Source organism: Procambarus clarkii, chromosome 11, assembly GCF_040958095.1.
Source record: "Procambarus clarkii isolate CNS0578487 chromosome 11, FALCON_Pclarkii_2.0, whole genome shotgun sequence".
NCBI classification, from domain to species: domain Eukaryota; kingdom Metazoa; phylum Arthropoda; class Malacostraca; order Decapoda; family Cambaridae; genus Procambarus; species Procambarus clarkii.
Genome location: NC_091160.1, coordinates 43,700,199 through 43,721,372, shown reverse-complemented (window position 1 = coordinate 43,721,372; position 21,174 = coordinate 43,700,199). Strand labels below are relative to the sequence as shown.

The following is a 21,174-nucleotide window of genomic DNA, read 5'->3' as shown; positions in this document are numbered from 1 at the left end:
ATGAACCTCGTGTCTTGGGTTCAAATGAACTTTGTTTTGGGTTCAAGTGGACCTTGTTTCTTGGGTTCAAGTGGACCTTGTGTCTTGGGTTCAAGTGGACCTTCTGTCTTGGGTTCAAGTGGACCTTCTGTCTTGCAGCCCGTCCTCACATACAAAGATCCAAGCTCGTTAATCCAGCCGCCAAACCCCCTAGTTTATGAATGAAAAGCGGTTTCAACCCGTCCTCGACTCAAGTCCATTACCTTCAGAGGTCAACCCCACAGACGCATTCATAAATTTTAACATGCTGTTCATTCAAAATGGGAATTTTCTCAAGTATAAATTAATATTATAATGTATTGGCATATTGTATATATATAGGCATAGGATAGGTTAGGTCAGGTGTTTAGGTCCTGTTGGTGATTATTTGTATTTGTAGTACGTGGGTGAAGCATTTATAGCGTTGTGATTCGAACAAAATTCGTCAGTGAAGCACTTGTTCCGGAAGTGTTCGAACGTCAGCAGTTGTGAGTCGTGTGTAAACCGTTTTTTATTCATAAACAGCTGGGGGGTTGGCGGGTGCATGGAATCACTTTTGGATCTTTGTTTGGAGGACGGGCTGAGCGGTTTACACACGACTCGCAACTGATGAGGTCTGAACACTTCCTCCTGGGGAGGGTCAGGAGTTCCACCTTGGGGGTGGGGGGTTTAGAAGGGAAGTATCAGGGGAAAGGGTAAAGCCATTTACTATATAGCAGGAGTGGGGTGGGATGAACCTTCTACCTAAAGTTTAACAAGCAAACCATGTGCTTTAAGTTCAACAAGGACACCACCTCCAAATTAACCTAGTCCCAACAATGACACTAATATATAATGACCTCAATAAATATTTACAATTTTTTTTTACTTATTGGCAACATACCCTTAGAAATTTGTTTTCGAGCCTGCCATTATAATGGTCAAAGCAAATGGAGAGAGGAGGGGACCTTCGACAAGCCGCCAGCTTCCTGTCCTTGTTGAGGCCCCTAGGATTAGTGAGGAAATGTGTATGTTTCTCTCTCAGAATGTTTGGTAATATGTTTATTGTTTGTGATGTGTGTCTATGTATGTATTAACACGATGTACTGAACGGGGTGAGAATAGCTTGAGCTACCTCATCCCTTTGTGTGTATTTTACCTCAATAAACTTATTTCAACTTCAGTTTAGGATTAGTGGCTCTCGGGTAAATCAGGTTATTGTGGGGCCCATTTTTGTACCACTTTGGTGGGTCCACAAAATTGGGTCTCAGGAACATGTGCTATTATGTTGCATTGTAAATAAAACAATATAAATATTTATTAGTATATATTTTGAAATAATGTTCTTATAAATAATCTTGCTTTCTGTTCCGCAGACTCTTTCACAAGTTTGCTCAAGTTTCATAGAGACAGACAGATAATAATTCTACCTAATTATTATAAACTATGACTGTATTCACCTAGTTGTGCTTGTGGGGGTTAAACTCTGGCTCTTTGGGCCCACCTCTCAACTGTCAATCAACTGATTTTTTTTTCACACACCCAGAAAGCAGCCTGTAGCAGCTGACTAACTCCCAGGTACCTATTTACTGCTAGGTGAACAGGGGCATCAGGGTGAAGGAAACTCTGCCCATTTGTTTCTGCCTCTGGGAATTGAACCCACACCCTTTGGAATATGAATCCCGAGTGTTGTTCACTCAGCCGTCAGGCCCCTTTGTGTTACAGCCTTATTGGTAAGGGAAATAATGTATATTTCTTTATTGCAGCAATTGTCTTCATTCAAATGTTATTAATTCAAGGCAATGTGATATAAATATATGGAATGTCTATGCATCATAAGGCTGTAATGTACCAGTAAGTCTGGCAAGCAGGGTGGAAGCCATGCAATGTGACATTGTATTCCATATGGACCTGGTACTGGAACACACAATTCCATATTTATTTCACGCAGCCATCTTGTATTTTTTTAACCCTGTCACTCGCGTTGCTCAGGAAGTGATGTTGTGGAGGCCGACACCGCACACAGTTTCAAATGTAGATATGATAAGAGCCCAATAGGCTCAGGAACCTGTACACCAGTTGATTGACAGTTGAGAGGCGGGACCAACGAGGCGAAGCTCAACTCCTGTATGCACAACTAAGCGAATGCATGTGAAATTATAATATACAATTTTACATTTATTTACCATTTTAGACATCTCTCTTGGTTTGGGCAGTGTGAAGGTTTGTTTTCTTAAGGAACACATTAAACTATAGTCACAATACTGCATAGGATTGAGTAACATTTGTTAATCAGATCTTTACCTCTCTCTCTCTCCCATCCTTCCTCCCCCTCCCCATCTCTCTCTCTCTCTCTCTCTCTCTCTCTCTCTCTCTCTCTCTCTTTCAACTGAGATTAATTAGAAGAAGAGTAAGCAAAAACTGCAAAGAAATAATGAAATATTCATAATTTTGTTTTTCCTTTGTGAATGATCAAGAGGATCTTCCAGCCTTTTCTATAAGGCCATTCCTTATTTTTCAAAGCTTGAGGTGCAAAGCCTAGTGTGGGGCCCCAAATGGGCATGGGGGCCCCAAATGGGCATGGGGGCCCCAAATGGGCATGGGGACCCCAAATGGGCATGGGGGTCCCAAATGGGCATGGGGGCCCCATTGGTTCAAACAGATTGAGTTGATCAAGGCAAAGCCAGCCGTAAGCATGAACTAGTTTTTTTAGGAAATTAGTGAATAAATGCTACTATCACTTTATAATTTATAATGCATATATAAAACTTCCATAACATATATTGTAACAAATCATGAAATAATACTGTATACAGAATATATTTATATAAAAACTCAAATACTTTACATCAGTACATAATGCACCAATAGATTTAATGGGGACAACTTATTAATGTCTTTTCTATCTTAATGATAAAGCACATGAATGTATGCATGCATGATTAGTGTTACCAGAATAATTGTCCATTATTGGGGTCCGAAGCCTGTGTCATACTGAGATGTGACAATAAGGCACTAAGCCCCGGCACTAAGCCAACAGCTGACCACTCCCTCGATGCAACCCACATTACTTGACTAACTTCCAGGTACATATTTACTGCTAGGTGAACATAGGCCTTAGCCACATTGGGAAACATGGCAAAAAATCTCATCATACCAACGAATCAAACATAGGACCATTTTTAAAAATATCATACAGTATGTATTATTTTATGTACAGGATTAATTATTACATGGGTTCTGTAGCACAATTATATGTATTACACATTTTATGAATTAACACAAGAATTACTGGTATATGTTTTATATGTATTAATACAGTAATCGGTATTTATTATCATAAATACTGTAGTTGGGTTCTATAGCACAGTAATCTGCATCTTTGACTCACTACCATGGAATTGGGTTCAGTCCCCGGACTGGACAGAAACGCTTGAGTATATTTTCTTTCATCTGATGTATTTGTTCACCATGCAGTAAAATAGATACCTGGGAGTCAGGCAACTGTTGTGAGCTGCCTCCTAGGTAAGGTCACCAGTTGTCCAGCGGGGAACCTCGATCAACTTAGAGCAGGCTTCCTGTCTACGACAACGGGAATTATAACAAGACAAATGAATATCCATAGAGGCTCTAAAAGAGGTAATACTCTGTATTCCCACCTAAGGATATTTCAGACTATAGAATCAAAGTCCCTGTCAGTGTCTCACTATATATGTAACCCTATTAAACATTTCTTGCCTGATGGCAAACACTCAAATATTTTGATATATTTCAGCATATATAAAACAAAAAACACTATAGAGTGTAGCTCAAGACACCTTTACTCAATGTTAGCAACTCTCTCAAAATAACTAGGTCTGCATACACCTATGTTCTGGGCACGTAACACGACTTTATATGCTAGTTCAATAATTATCAAATCGTCTTGTAAATGAGAGATCTCATATGTTGTAAATTCAACAACAAATACAAATTATAGACAAATATAAATGAAGGTGACAAATATAAATAGCAGGTTATCACATATTTTTATGGAATGAGTCACGATAGACAAAGTTAATGACCCCAACCTCCCATACATGAAGAGAGGATTACACCACTTCGGTCTGTCTTGGCCAGTTATTAACTCATGATTTAATAAGGCTCTGTCCTTAACCCTTATTAAGTCAAGTCTCTGATACGACTTGATATGGGATCAGGGCAGACCAACATGTTGTCACTTTTCTTACTTTTCCTGTATGTGGGTTGGTTATTATACACAGTTATAGATCATAAAATTCTAGTTAAATTTTCCTTAGAAATATTCTGACGTAAATTAAGCAGCAACATCAAAAAACTTATCCACCATATTCGACACATCTGCCGGGGAGTACTTGATGTATTTTTCCATGTTCTTTGTGAATGCAACATTGACGTATCTGAGGAAGAAGAAAAGCAACTTAATTACTTATGCCATTTTTTTATACCCAAAATAATATTTACCTTGTGGTTTTGGTTTGCAATAGTCAGGGAATAGGAAGCCTGTGAGCTGTATCAAGGTCTAGGCCAAGCATTGCTGATCTTCCTCAGGATGCAACCCACAATCCAGGACACGGGGCCTGGTAGCCTGGTGGATAGCGCGCAGGACTCGTAATTCTGTGGCGCGGGTTCGATTCCCACACGAGGCAGAAACAAATGGACAAAGTTTCTTTCACCCTGAATGCCCCTGTGACCTAGCAGTAAATAGGTACCTGGGAGTTAGTCAGCTGTCACGGGCTGCTTCCTGGTGGTGGTTGGTTGGTTGGTTGGTTGGTTTGGGGTGTGTGTGTGTGTGTGTGTGTGTGTGTGTGTGTGTGTGTGTGTGTTTTGTGTGTGTGTGTGTGTTTTGTGTGTGTGTGTGTGTGTGTTTTGTGTGTGTGTGTGTTTTGTGTGTGTGTGTGTTTTGTGTGTGTGTGTGTTTTGTGTGTGTGTGTGTTTTGTGTGTGTGTGTGTGTTTTGTGTGTGTGTGTGTGTTTTGTGTGTGTGTGTGTTTTGTGTGTGTGTGTGTTTTGTGTGTGTGTGTGTGTTTTGTGTGTGTGTGTGTTTTGTGTGTGTGTGTGTGTTTTGTGTGTGTTTTGTGTGTGTGTTTTGTGTGTGTGTGTGTTTTGTGCGTGTGTGTGTGTTTTGCGTGTGTGTGTGTGTTTTGTGTGTGTTTTGCGTGTGTGTGTTTTGCGTGTGTGTGTGTGTGTAATTACCTAAGTGTAATTACCTAAGTGTAGTTACAGGATGAGAGCTACGCTCGTGGTGTCCCGTCTTCCCAGCACTCTTTGTCATATAACGCTTTGAAACTACTGACGGTCTTGGCCTCCACCACCTTCTCACCTAACTTGTTCCAACCGTCTACCACTCTATTTGCGAAGGTGAATTTTCTTATATTTCTTCGGCATCTGTGTTTAGCTAGTTTAAATCTATGACCTCTTGTTCTTGAAGTGCCAGGTCTCAGGAAATCTTCCCTGTCGATTTTATCAATTCCTGTTACTATTTTGTATGTAGTGATCATATCACCTCTTTTTCTTCTGTCTTCTAGTTTTGGCATGTTTAATGCTTCCAACCTCTCCTCGTAGCTCTTGCCCTTCAGTTCTGGGAGCCACTTCGTAGCATGTCTTTGCACCTTTTCCAGTTTGTTGATGTGCTTCTTAAGATATGGGCACCACACAACAACTACATATTCTAGCTTTGGCCTAACAAAAGTCATGAACAATTTCTTTAGTATATCGCCATCCATGTATTTAAATGCAATTCTGAAGTTAGAAAGCATCGCATAGGCTCCTTGCACAATATTCTTTATGTGGTCCTCAGGTGATAGTTTTCTATCTAGAACCACCCCTAGATCTCTTTCTTTATCAGAATTCTTTAAAGATTTCTCACATAATATATAGGTTGTATGGGGTCTATGTTCTCCTATTCCACATTCCATAACATGACATTTATTAACATTAAATTCCATTTGCCAGGTGGTGCTCCATATACTTATTTTGTCCAGGTCTTCTTGAAGGGCATGACAATCATCTAAATTTCTTATCCTTCCTATTATCTTAGCATCATCAGCAAACATGTTCATATAATTCTGTATACCAACTGGTAGATCATTTACGTACACAATAAACATCACTGGTGCAAGAACTGAACCCTGTGGTACTCCACTTGTGACATTTCTCCATTCCGATACATTGCCTCTTATTACTGCCCTCATTTTTCTATCAGTCAGAAAATTTTTCATCCATGATAGAAGCTTACCTGTCACCCCTCCAATATTTTCCAGTTTCTAGAACAACCTCTTATGTGGAACTCTGTCGAAAGCCTTTTTTAGGTCCAGATAGATGCAGTCAACCCAACCATCTCTTTCCTGTAATATCTCTGTGGCTCTATCATAGAAACTGAGTAAATTCGATACACAGGATCTTCCAGATCGAAAACCATACTGTCTGTCTGATATTATATCATTTCTCTCCAGGTGTTCTACCCATTTAGTTTTGATTAGCTTTTCCAATACTTTCACTATTACACTTGTCAATGATACAGGTCTATAATTGAGGGGGTCTTCCCTGCTGCCACTTTTGTAGATTGGAACTATGTTAGCCTGTTTCCACACGTCTGCTACGATTCCTGTACACAGGGATGCCTGAAAGATCAGGTGAAGTGGAATGCTGAGCTCAGATGCACATTCTCTCAGAACCCATGGTGAAACGCCATCTGGGCCTGCTGCTTTGTTCCCCCCGAGCTCCTTTAGCATATTTTCCACTTCATCTCTAGACACCTCTATCCGCTCTATGTTGTTCTCTGGAATTCTTATTGTGTCTGGTCCTCTGAAGATTTCATTTTGTACAAACACACTTTGGAACTTTTCATTTAATGTTTCACACATTTCCTTTTCATTTTCCGTGAATCTGTTTCCCATTTTCAACCTCTGGATATTATCCTTTACCTGCAATTTGTTGTTTATGAATTTGTAGAATAGGCCCGGTTCTGTTTTACATTTATCTGCTATCCCTTTTTCAAAATTTCTTTCTGCCTCTCTCCTTACTGCTGTATAGTTGTTTCTCGCATCTTTGTATCGCTGGTATGTTTGGGGGTTTGGCCTCTTCCTATACTGATTCCATTTTTGTGTCTTTTGGTCTCTTGCCCTCTCACAATTTCTGTCGAACCAATCCTGTTTTCTGGCCCTGCATCTCTGTTTTGGTATGAATGTTTGTGTGCCTTCCTCGTATAGATTTAAAAATTTGGCATACATTTCATTTACTTCCCTGCCTAGCAACAATTCAGTCCAATTACACTCATTAAAAAAATTTCGAAGTTCCCCATAGTTGCCTCTCCTTAAATCGAGTTTATCAACTGTTTCAATGTCCCCATTTTCTTCTAGATGATATCTTAAAGCATATTTAATGTCTAACAGGACGTGATCACTCTTTCCCAAGGGAGGAAGGTACTGGATGTCAAAAATCTCTTCTTCTTTCCTGGTGAATACTAGATCCAGTACTGACGGTACATCTCCTTCCCTCATTCTTGTGGCTTGCTTTATGTGTTGATACAAGAATGTCTCCAGAATGAGGTTCACAAATCTGCATGTCCAAAAGTCCTCCGTTCTTGCTTCATAGGCCTCCCAGTCTACTGCTCTAAAGTTGAAGTCCCCCAGTATCAACAGTCGTGATTTATCTTTATCTGCTTGTACAATAATATCTCTCATGACCATTATGAGGCCCTCTCGTTTGTCATCCAGTTCTTCCTTTGTCCATGTGTTGCTTGCTGGTGGGCTGTAGGTATTTACAATTATCAGCTTATCATCCTGATTACAGACTGCAATGCCATTATGTCAATATCTCGAGGGTTTTCAAATATTAACTCTTTTACCTTCAGGTGTTTTTTCACCAGTACAGCCACTCCTCCTCCCTTCCTAGTTTTCCTGTCACGTCTCCAAACTGAGTAGCCTCTTGGGAATATGACTTCATTTATTATATTTCCTTCAAGTTTCGTCTCTGATAATGCAACAATATCTGGGACCCTAAGCTGGATTATATCTTGCAACTCCAAAGTTTTTTACCTCACTCCATCTATGTTGGTATATACAATTTTCAGGAACATGTTCCCTTTTCCTTTGCTCTTTACTCCCCCTTCCACTACTGATCTTGTTGCTTTGTTTTTATGTACCATTTCACAAGCTTTCCAGTCCCTGTCACTTTGTAAAAAAAAGAATTTCTGTCTTCTTCATTTCTATCCCCATTTAGACGTTTTGCCTCAATTAGGTTCATTTTCAGCTTTTCTCTGTCTTCCTTGGAGAGGTCTTGTCTTATTGACCAAAATTTGCCAACCTCATCACTCTGCAGTTTCCTGGCATTTCTTAGCACTTCCATCATGTTTTTCACTCCATTAAACGTCACCCTTAAGGGGCGGTTCTTTTCTTTCTCATATTTTCCTATTCTTCTAAAATCACTGACATTTTCCTTTGAGCCTTCTCCTAAACCTACTATTTTCTCTATGATTTTCATCTCTTCTGCCGCTCGGTCCACCCTAGATGAAATTTCCTTCTCTAAACATCCAAAAATGATTATGGACTTAGTTCTATCTGCAGTGTTTTGTACCAGTTTACTGTTGGTAACCAGTTCTTTCCTAATTGCTTGCCTAATTTCTGCTTCTTGTTGGTCATTTCTGGTTTTGACTTCCGAACACACTTCTTTGATAGTCTCTTTCTCTTTTACAACTTCAGCATATGTCGCTTTTATTTCTTCTTTATACTTTTCTAGTTCTTTATTCACCTCCTCTATATGAGTTGTCAGTGAAGTTTCCAGTTGGAGATCCTTACCTAACTCTATGTTAGCCCTTAGGCTTGCTTGGAGTTGTTCACCATATGAGTCTATTTTCTTGTTTATTTCTTCAAAGTCACCACACTTCACTTTCCATGCCTCATTTTCTTTCACTAGTTCCTTGATTTGCTCCTCCTGATTTGTTACCTTGTCTGTTAATGCAGTAATAATCTTACCTTGTTGAAGCATACTCCCTTTTAGAGTGCAAAGCTCACTCCAAAGAGCTCCATTGTCCTCTTCCAATTTAAGCACTTTTTCTTCATACTTCATTTGCGTGCGTGCGTGCGTGCGTGCGTGCGTGCGTGCATGCGTGTGTGCGTGTGTGTGTGTGTGTGTGTGTGTGTGTGTGTGTGTGTGTGTGTGTGTGTGTGTGTGGTGTGGAGAAAAAAAAGTAGTTAATAAACAGTTGATTGACAGTTGAGAGGCGGGCCGAAAGAGCAAAGCTCAACCTCCCGCAAACACAACTAGGTGAATACAACCATTGTCTCACTCCTCAAGATCTATTTTACTGATAAGTGAACAGAGGTATCGAGTGAAAGTGTACCCAACCATCTCTGTCCCACTTGGTAATCAAACCCAAATTTCCCAGTTGTGAGCTAAGGATGTAGACCATTGTGTTAGAGGACTTGGTAGATTTGAAATGACTGTATTAGATATATTATTTTCCATATTGTGGACGAGTGCATTAAAGCAAGTGTCTGGTGTTCACTAGAACGCTGGTTCAAATCCCCACATTGCTCCAACTGATCATCTCGTACAATAATTGTATGTGTGCTCCAGTTCTAGTGAGGAAAGTGAAGGGAAATTTATGGTGCCATCTGTACTTTGCTAAATGTGGAAAGCTTTATGTAGAAAAACAGAAGCATGCATATATACCCATTCTAGCCCTGCATTGTGAAAATGAAGCTCTACGCCAATGGTAGGTGGCCCATTGGCCACCTACCATTGGCCACCCACCGATCACGACTGACCACTGGCTCAGTCAAGTTTTAGCTATACTGCATAGAGAACACTGCTAAGACAGATGCAATTGAACATACTATGTTCAATGTGTGGCAGGGTGTTGCAAGTCTTCTAAGTGCTCCATTAGAAGAGCTCTAGGCTTTTAAATATAAAGACATAATTAAATGATTTATGAAATATTATTGTAAATGAAAATACTGGAAAGGAAAAGAAAATCTTTAGAGGCAACCCATAATTTGCACATTATTGGAAAATGTAGATTCCATAGTATGTGAGTAATCACTTCTATGCCAAGTTTTGAAGTGAGCAAGTGAATTTCAATCTTAGGTTTAAATTCAGAAAAGACCTGGTAACTACTTGTTTGGGAAGAGAGTTGAAGAGCTATGGAACAAATTACCAGGTAACATAACATACGCGAAATTGCTGGGTTATGTCAAGTAGGCTAGACGTATATATGAGTGAATGTGGTCGAGTATGTATAGGAGCTGTCTCACGTGGGTAAAAGGTGAGCTGTCTCACGTGGGTAAAAGGTCTTTCCCTGTTTCCTATATTCTTACCTTCCTTCCACACACAAAAACTTATTAGGTCGAATGATTTGTCAACACACATATATGAAGACACAAAATTGTAATCATCTTACTTGTCATAAAATGCCTGGTACTTTGGAAGGATGTACTCCATATTGTCTCTCTTCAGGCTTTCTCGTAGCTCTCGATCAGGGAGAGAATAACTACGCTGAACTTTCGACATCTCTTCAATTTCTTTGTTGAAACCCTGTCAATTTTATAAACATGAATGTTTAATGTTCAGATAACCAATTATAATGATCAGAATACAACATGTCATGTTATCATCTTGAGTTATATTATAATTTGGAAAAAATCCTCAGGAATAATGGGGGCCTTTGACAAGCTGCCAGCTTCTTGTCCCCATTGAGGCCACTAGAGAGATTGGTGGCTCCCAGGTAAGTTCAGGTAAAATTGAACACCAAACCACACACCAGAAGACGAAGAGACGACAACATTTCGTTCCGTCCTGGACCATTATTGAGTTGACTGTGATAATGGTCCACAATTGACTTGATAATGGTCCAGGACGGACCAAAATGTCGTCGTCTCTTCATCCTCTAGTGTGTGGTTTGGTCTTCAAATCTTCAGCCATGTTATTGTGACTCATCATCTGCACAGATAAAACTGATTCTTAATCAGTTAATGGGAGCCGGTCGGCCGAGCGGACAGCACGCTGGACTTGTGATCCTGTGGTCCCGGGTTCAATCCCGGGTGCCGGCGAGAAACAATGGGCAGAGTTTCTTTCACCCTATGTCCCTGTTACCTAGCGGTAAAATAGGTACCTGGGTGTTAGTCAGCTGTCACGGGCTGCTTCCTGGGGGGTGGAGGCCTGGTCGAGGACCGGGCCGCGGGGACACTAAAAAGCCCCGAAATCATCTCAAGATAACCTCAAGAATCAATATGCCTTATGCAATAATAACTTTGGCATTTCCTCCATGTAGGATGCCTACTGACAAAATTACTAGACTGACTACCTTTCCGCTTTGTATTCAAATTACCCTTAATTGACATTAATATTAATATATGTATTATGTACAGTACTTTTTCCAGTTTATGCAACAAGTTTGTAATTAATTAATTAATCATTATATTAGCAATGATGAATTAATTTCCTTCTCTTAATATTCTTATTCTATAAAGAAAATTGTTCCTTTTTTTACTCTATCAAATACTATGTCAAGCCACACTTTATTTACATGCCCTGGATTTACTGGGACATTTATTACTGAAAGTACTGTACTGCAATATTAAATTAAGAGCTTAATAAATCATTGATTATGTCTGAATGAATTTTAAAAGATCAACTCTCTCCCACACATTTACTGTATATTTTTAAATAATTTTTTTGATAACATCTACCAACAACATACTTACCGCAAATTTGTCTTTAATAAGCTGTCGATCTTTGTCACGTAATTTGCCAGCCTGAATGACTGACAGTGGGACATCATCATGGTTAACCAGATAGTGTAGAACACGGCTCCAACTGTTGTAAATTAATGTTCTGAATTAGAATTTATTTATACAGTATTCCTTTTGGTGTTATTATACTATATATACACATTATATATAAGAAACTACATTTTTGTTCACCATAACGATCCACTAAGTTGGTATGCTGAGTCAAAAGGCAGCAAGGAGTAGCCACCACACACTAGCCAGCCCGCCACTGGCTGCCTCTACCTCCCTCACCTCACCTGACTCGCCCACATCCTCCTCCCACCATACTGTTTTTGCTTTTACAGTATTCACTACGGGTATATACAAACATTATATTTATCTGCAATATATCTGTTAATTTATCTGCATGTTTTGTTCACCGTAGCGAACCACTAAGCTGGTATAGTAAGTGCAGACAGCAACAGGTGGCCACACAGATTGGCAGACTACGCTACAGCCCTCCCACCCTCAACTTTACTCCTCCCACAGCACAGCGCAAATTATCACAACAATCTTGCTATTATCAGAATCCTGGTTATTTATATCACAGTCAGGGATCTTCTGTGATACTATCATTGCTAAATAATACCAATTACATATATTTTTGGCATTTTTAGGCGATGCTGTAGTCACAAGCTGAACAGCAATGCTGTGAGCTCATGCTGCGTGCGCCAGCCTTGGTGGCTCACTCAGTACTGAGGCTCTCACACCCAGGAATGTTGCCCATGATTTTTTAAAAAATGGCGTCTGTTTACAAGAGCCCTGAGGAAGGTGATGTGAACCCCGTGTATCCGTGGGCCGTTTAAATCTTGCGTAGTACTCCAAAACTGCATATACAGTCTTGCGCACTTTTGCGTCAGTTACTCAAAACTTCATATGCAGTTTTGCGCAGTTTAAGGGTTAATCTAAAAAATCCTTTTATTTACCTCTGTGAATATAATCTTTTCTGCTCCATTATCTGATCATTATACATCTTATCACACTGTGGTTCAATCAGTGCCACCAGATGCAAAAGCTCCGAACTGTGCAGCGTCTTCAATATGTAGTTGTAGTTGTTCAGACGAAACACTGCTTTCAGAGTAGTGTCACTATATGCTTCACTACGACTCACCAGTGCCAAACCCAAGTTTACCAAAACTCTTTCTGAAAATAAATAATTATATAAAATAAATAAAAATAATAATGCAGAATTTCATCAAATTCAGATGCAAACTACTGAAGAATCAATGATTTAAGAACGAAATGTTTCAAGACATTTTCCCACCAAAACTGTGGCGCTGGAAATGCTCTCCAGTATTACTGTACTTTTATACACAGAGATTAAATTAACATGATATATCAAAAAACAAATCCACAGGAACCTCATGATATAAATAACTAAGCTCACTACTAACTGGTCAGTTTTTATACAAATAATGTAAATACTGTATGGTTATAATACATCTATAGGGATATAATATGGGTTAACCTAGAACCACGAAAAATTCTGCTATCTTTTCAATTGCCTATTATGCAATGAGGTTATCATGTCTCGGTAGATTGCAATTATTGTCAAATTGCAATTTAGCATTTCCTGCCGGTATTTGATTATTTCTGGACGACATTAACTGGCAGAATAGCAGTAAAGAAGTGGGTTGTAAGACACTTCCACGGAGCTGTGCCAGGAACAGATTTATATGCAATATACTCTAGTTGTACAGCACATATATTGTATGCCTATTTAGAATATAGTACTTAATCAGTATTTTTGTCTATTGTGTGTACATAAATGATATAAAAATATAAATAGTAATTTCTTTCAAATAAAGCTGAATATGTTGCTAAAGAGCTTTGCTTTATTTTACACACACAAAAAGTATTTTAGGGTAATGTCCATTTAAAGACTCTTGAAAGAAAGGATTTTGAAAAAGATTAAAGCCAAGATAAATTATTAGTGGCAAACCTAAATACAAAAAATTAAGTAAACTTACTAATGTAAGCTCCAAGGAGGGCTTTAGCTACAAGTGTCTGATCTATTCCTCGAGGTAAATTGGATAAAGCCGAGCTTAAACTTGGGTCCCGTTGAAGCATCGGTGATAAAGTGTAGGCATATTCCAGCAGCTGTTCAGTGAAGATGAGCGCGTTACTGGTGACCTCATGTACAGTACCATCTTTAGGCAGGGCACGTTCTCCGTCGCTCTTCACACTGTCCACGAAGCCCTCCAGAGCTTTCACACACTGGATAGGGAGGAAAATAAACAAGCAAGTTTATGAAATTCTTCCTTACAACTAGGGACAGATACTTTGAGGTGGTTCTCAGGATCAATGTCCCCATGGCCCGGTCTCTGGCCAGCATCACATGTATTCTATGTAGACACGCGCCATTAGGGTATCCAAACGATACCTGATCAAAGGGGCTGTGATTCATGTGTCAGGGTGCGAGCAGCTGCGTCTAACAGCCTAGTTGACTAGACCACCTACTAGGAGGCCTGGTCAGAGACTGGGCTGCGGGGATGTTGATCCTCGGCACCAACACGGAAAGTGCAAGGTAAGTAGTCTTCCCGGGGGTTATGTTGGCAACCTATAAGAAACCAGCAGTTGTCAATTTCAATGCGGGACTAAACAAGGTACAACTTACCAAGTTTATTGTTTGGAATTCAGCAATTTCAACTGGGGTCCTGTATAAAGTTGTTACGTAAGAGTTTAAAATCACACCTACAACACCGGTATTCCTGTAGCTTCAGCAAATATCTCAAAGATGCCTCTAGAGCTACAGTACTTTAAAGCACAGGTCCTGCATTTATTTTAGTAACCTAAATATTTGTAAATCTATATGGCCTTTAAGAGTCATTATCGGTTAAGCATTATGATGTCGCATGCCAGAAACTCACTCAAATGCTAGCTTTATATGGTGATAGTGTTATGTTGCAGAATCTAAAAATTTAATGTCTAATAATTAATTTTGTTGGGGACATGAAGCCTGTATGTATATGTATGTGTATGTGTGTATGAGTTAGGCAACCCCACAACAGTTGCCTAACTCTCAGGTACTTAGTTAATGTGAACAGAGGCATTAGATGAAAGGAATGTGGGCAACCTCTTCTGTCCCACCTGGGAATTGAACCCCAGGATTGATAGTCGAGAACAAAGCCAACTACTGTATTAAAACAATTCAAGATCTCCTAATACTAGTGCTAAATTGACTGTTGTACTAATTTTGGCTTAAACTATGAATGACAGTACATACACCTTATTAACAATATACAAGAACGTAAATATTTCAAGGGATTATCATCATTACACTTTCTCATGTTCATGCGGAAGAAGGCGTCTGCCTTAAGATAGGGAAGCAGTATAGAAACTTCAGGCACTGAATGAACATGTAAAACTACTTTCCGAGCAAGGCAGTACAATGCTGCAAAAGGCAAAAATCCCTGAATGCCCCATTGAACGGGATAACATAAGCATAAAGGAAACTGTAGAAGGCCTATTGGCTCATACAAGGCAGTTCCTATTGGCTCATACAAGGCAGCTCCTATTGGCTCATACAAGGCAGCTCCTATTGGCTCATACAAGGCAGTTCCTATTGGCTCATACAAGGCAGCTCCTATTGGCTCATACAAGGCAGCTCCTATTGGCTCATACAAGGCAGTTCCTATTGGCTCATACAAGGCAGTTCCTATTGGCTCATACAAGGCAGTTCCTATTGGCCCATTTAAGGCAGCTTCTATTGGCTCATCATTCTGCCACCAGATGACATCATTTTCATCAACTCCAGGTGATGAGGATGATGCCCTTAAGCCCTATCACAATGGAATTGAGGCCAATAATATCACCTTGGTTCACCGTGGATAAGTCTCTCTTACCTGCTTTTGGAATGGATATTTATTCTCTCTCTTTCCTAAAGCTGTACAGGGATGTACTATGCCCTCAGTTCTGTTGCTACGGTGCAGCATTATGTGCGTGTTACTCAAACTTCCTCAGTTGTCACAATTTTTGTTAATCCCATTTCTATTGTGCCTTGCATCAAGGCACAATAAAAAGATTCTTAGGGGCCTGACAGCCGAGTGGACAGTGCTTCAGATTCGTAGTCCTGACGTTCTGGGTTCAAATCCCGGTGGAGGCGGAAACAAATGGACAGAGTTTCTGTCACCCTGATGCACCCGTTACCTACCAGTAACTAGGCACCTGGGAGTTAGACAGCTGCTACTTGCTGCTTCCTGGGGGTGTAAAACAAAAAGGAGGCCTGGTCAAAGACTGGGCCGCAGGGACGCTAAGCCCCGAAACCATCCCAAGATAACCTCAAAGAAAGCCACATTGTCTCAGGCTCCATGTCAGGTGGGTAGATTCAGCTAGTGTGATGTGTATCCACAGATACAAGAGCACAAGAGTGCTTCAGTTACTGCCTTCATTGCAAATACAGTACTGTACTGTATGTTTACTGCTAATATTCCAGCCCGTCTTCCTAAGGTTTCACAATGTCAAGAAATTGTTGTACCAAGGTGCCCTTATCCTAACCTACCAGAGGACCCAAAATAGGAAACGGGACAGTATGTCAACTTCGCGAGCTGATATCATTTTCTGATATGACAATTTTTGGCCTTAGGTAGAGTATGCGTCAAAATGCGACGTTCTATTAGGAGAACGGGTTGAATATTCAGGCAAAAGGTTTTTGTCATTTGCTTTGCCCATACTGTACTTTGAGTGGCTTTACTTTGTTATGAGGTTAAACTTGAATCCTTATGATTCTCTCAACTTTATGAGCACACCAATGTGGTCCTGGTGTTCAGTAGGCCTTGCAAGTCCAGAGGCCTAGTCAGACCAGGCCACAGGGATGCCGATTCTTGGGTTCAACACACTGTAACTGAAGCCATCCATAAAAAAGGTTATGTCAAGATGGATGGTTATGTCATCCATTATGTGCAATGCTTGACCTTTCTGTGTGCTGTAAGAACTTTGGGGTTTATATCATATGGGGTTCCCCCCCATATGATCCGAGTTAGTGAGCGATCACTGTACTGCTGTACTGTATAATTTTTTTTTTAAGGGTGAAAATATTAATCTTCTTGATATAGTCTTTGAAAACTCTTCTCATGCAAGTAATTGGTATCAAATGGGTCTTACATCATACCTACTAAAACCTGCATTAAGCTCAACTGACAATGAACTACAGTAGTCAAGAGCAAAACAAATTTAGCCAAAGATTTAACAGTCATCTAACTTTTTTTTCTTAGAAATATCCCAAGCAACCTTCAAGCCAAAGCAAAATTAAAATATTCGACTTACAGTCTCTTGTAACATATTTATGATTGCAGCAAATTTTGAGCGTATTGATGTCTGGCAGTTTGTTAGGAGGCGATCGTACTCTGGCTGCATGTTTGTAACGTGACGTAACATAGCCAAAACGGAGAGCACAGCCTGATGATCTCCTCTACCGACACTCCTGCGTGCTTGACCAGCCAAACTCTATCACATTTAAAATAAGATATTTTGGTTATAAAGAGCATAATATTAGTAATAAATGCACCAAAACTATATATATACATAATAATTTCTTTATAACAAAATATAAAAAAATATATATATACTGTACTGTATTTATATATATACCTCTCCCTCAGCAACCAATTGATCCATCGGGTCTCGGAGAATTAGCTCAAATGTCCGAGTGACCCTATCTTCTGGTACCAGTTGTTGAGCCAAGAGGAGTTCCGCAAAGGCTAACCGATGAAGAGCAGTAACCTGTCAATATGTAAATATTTTCAACTGTATTTCTGACACTAGCAAAACCCGATGGCTCTTACCAGCATTTAATGTAATGAAATGTCATTTCTGGTAGGTCTCCTCAAATGTTTTCTGTTGGTAGCTTCAGCGAACCACCAAGGCAAGCCCTCCATGAAAACTGTATAGTTGCCAGTTACAGATAATAAATGACTGCCGAGAAGTTTGACCAAAAATCAGTCAAATTCATTACAGGTCACTTTACTAATGTTTTCTTGCAAAGAATGAATCTAGGAAGTGTAATACAGACCCAGTGGGCACATTATCCAAGAGTTATGTTAATTCAATGATGAATCAATGTTGATAACGTTGATTCAGTGTTGAGTTAATGGTACTCTATGATATTGTGCCCACTGGGGATGAGGTGATAAAATGCTTACTAAACAGGAGCAACTCCTTAGAATATCTCATAATGAGGGCTGTGCTGCAGAATGTGTTCCCCAGTACACAAAATGGTATAGTATGATGAGATACAGTGCAAACTTAACATCAATACATACAACATTCAGACAAGAGTTTGCAAGAATGCTCTTTGAAAAATGTTATATAACACAATCATGGCATTAAATAGATAATCCAACTCTCACACATGAAATGAAATGAAAGTGTTGACCAAACCACACACTAGAAAGTGAAGGGACGACGACGTTTTGTCAACTTGAGAATGGTCCAGGACGGACCGAAACGTCGTCGTCCTTTCACTGTCTAGTGTGTGGTTTGGTCAACATACTTCAGCTATGTTATTGTGACTCCTCGTCTGCGAAATGAAAGTGATGATGTTTTGGTTCTTGGATATGGGGTCCTTGGCCCTTATCAAGGGTCTAGGGATGGGCCCTTGATTTGGGTCCAGTATGGGTCTGTAAGGGTCTGGGATGGACCAAAACACTGTAACTTTCATTTCATTTCTTATGTGTCGGTGGTGTTATTGTCATGTTATTGTGACATTCTCTACTAACATGGAATTATTTTCTTAGACATCCTTCAGTTTTTGATCAAAAACCTTAATTAAACAATTAATCTATTCATTATAAACACATACACATATTTACCTGGTTTAAATAAAGTTCAACGTCACTATCTTCGAGGACTTCTTCACCCACTATTCCGGGAGTTGTCACTGTATAGGAAAATGTAGCAGCTATCAAATAGTGAAATACAGTATACAAGCAATCAATTTTAAAATTATGGTGTTGTAGATGTATTGTGTGTTATAGTGTTGTGGATATACTGCTAATATTATAGTGCTGTAGGTGTGTTATCAATGGTATAATGCTGTTGAGTGATGATGTGGGACATAGTGGGGAAGATATCTTGATTTATTTCTCCATTAGACCTTTAATTTCTTGTGAGGTAATGCCTTAGTGCTCCATCAAAGTGGGAACTGAGGATGGGGATGCCTGAGAGCTGGAGAGCCATCTCCACAAACACAAGTAAACAAAAACACACACACACACACACACACACACACACACACACACACACACACACACACACACACACACACACACACACACACACACACACACACAAACACACACAAACACACAAACTGGAGATGCAGGCAGGAGTGAAAGGGAAGGTACTCCACTGGATAAGGGAGTACCTAAGCAACAGGACACAGCGAGTAACCATGAGGGGTGAGGCCTCAGAGTGGCGGGGCGTCACCAGTGGAGTCCCACAGGGATCAGTCCTTGGACCTATACCTGGAGCGAGGAGCCAGACATGGAACAGAGTGGTCATCCAAAAAGAGAGACAAGGAATCCAGGGGTTCAGACGGGACAAGTCTAGTATGAAATGCAGATCTGCACAGTCCCGTTTCGGCACTGGAAACAGGTGGGATACCCACCTGAGGAATGGGGTCGTTTCGACCATGCCCAAGCGCACCCAGTCCAAGATGACCCAATGGAGTACAGGGAAGGAAGGCTGCCCCACCAGTCCCGAACCTCCCACCCAACACCACTACAGGCCGGAGGATACGACCTGAAATGCCCACGAATCGTGGGACTAGGGGTGAGTAAACAGCGCAAGCCTCTCCCCCATTGCCCCATCAATGGAGCGACCCGCGAAAGGGCCAACGCCCCTTGCAAGATGCCGGCTGACGAGCAGAGCGAGCATTGTGCCGACCAGACGATGCCAGCTCAGAAACTGGCACCAATGGCCCATCCCGACTGGAAGAACCATGAGCCCTGACAAGACTCTTCCGAGAATCCCGAGAGCGGCCCCCACAGAAAACCAACACGTCTGACATAGGACGACAGTTAGATGAGGCCACCTGCAGAAACTGCGTGACAGTAGCTTCTGCAAACAGCAACGGACAAAAAGGCGACGAAAACTTAAGAGCCAGGGCCCAAGCGGATTCCAAAGAGAGCGAGCACGGCCTAACAGCACGCAAGGCGAGAAGCAAAGAACAGAGACACAGCCTCCCCAAGAATCGGTGCAAACAGCTTAAACAACGCAGCGAATGCCCTATCCACCGAGGCAAGCAAACCAGACGAAGGCCCGGCACTCAATGCCTCCACATCCTCCTCAAGCCATAGGAGTTGAAACATAGATTCCGCTATGAATAAAATACAAACTGAAATGCTCATCACACATGATGTGAACATTATGGCATGGTTTGTAGATGCAGCTCTATTTGTAAATTAATTTCACTAATTCACATAGATATTAAACCACTAAGATTATAAATTATTTACTTAAGTGATAATCTTCTACCATGTCTACCACTTTTAAAGCTCATGATTTGATGCAAAGACATTTGCATATCTGTGTACATAAAGAGGTTTGCAAAGATCTTCAATACCACTAATACAGAGAAGCTATCTAATTTTTATGCAAGCAAACTGTAATATTCCCAACAAAGGGTTCATGCATAAAGCTACCACCATGGTGATCCTAGACCCTATGACATGCTACATTAGAGAGGGTAAAGGTAATTATCACGAGAAGGAATTAAGCCATCACGGCTATGTATATAACACTTGGAAGGGATACAAGGATGAGGAGTCGGGATAGGTCAAAGAGAAGGAATGGTGCCCAACCACTTGGACAACCAGGAATTGAATGCTGACCTGCAAGAAGCAAAGCCATCATTCTAGCATCCACTTCACTATCTCAATCCTCCATAGAGTGAAACAATAATGATAAACCAATGACTCTCATACAAACATACCAATGCCCACCTCTATACATATATCATATACGACATGGTTAACCACCCCAGCATTAATGTTTTTTTTTTTAATCTAAGCCTATTGCTGGCCTCTACTTTTGGTTCCCTGCACAATTGCTGCTTCCAAACCAAGTACAGATTAATGAACAAAGCAGAATAAAAAACAGAGTCTTAAGGACACCAATGATAAAGACGTAGGCAAAATTCTAAAAGAACAATATGAATCCCTGTTTAGCTATGTGTTGGATACCATGAATGTATTGTTCTGTCAAAGATCCCAAAAGCCATTTTTTTTTTTTTTATCAACCCGACCCACACAAAGTCATACGTCACACATGAGAATAAACCACACACCTTTCTAAAATGAAATAAACAACATACTCATGTACTCAGCTCTCAGGCCAGATCACTGGATTTCAATTATTTATAAAGAAGTGCAAAATACCATTAGCACAGG

General features: G+C 40.3%; 1 protein-coding gene across 2 annotated transcripts in view; it reads right to left on the bottom strand.

The window, feature by feature from the left end:
• Nucleotides 1-1,309: 1,309 nt before the first annotated feature.
• Nucleotides 1,310-21,174, bottom strand: part of Exo70 (exocyst complex component 7) — a 37,895-nt gene continuing 18,030 nt past the window's right edge. Inside the window, exons 8-15 of one of the 2 annotated variants that reach the window (XM_045742844.2) lie at nt 18,595-18,662; nt 17,375-17,506; nt 17,051-17,230; nt 13,756-14,002; nt 12,712-12,928; nt 11,720-11,831; nt 10,417-10,550; nt 1,310-4,415 (exon numbers count right to left, since the gene is read on the bottom strand). In XM_045742844.2, coding sequence (XP_045598800.1) covers nt 4,313-4,415; nt 10,417-10,550; nt 11,720-11,831; nt 12,712-12,928; nt 13,756-14,002; nt 17,051-17,230; nt 17,375-17,506; nt 18,595-18,662 — 1,193 coding nt within the window. In that variant the 3' untranslated portion in view covers nt 1,310-4,312. The remainder of the gene's footprint in view (nt 4,416-10,416; nt 10,551-11,719; nt 11,832-12,711; nt 12,929-13,755; nt 14,003-17,050; nt 17,231-17,374; nt 17,507-18,594; nt 18,663-21,174) is intronic. The other variant, XM_045742845.2, reaches the window with a different exon arrangement.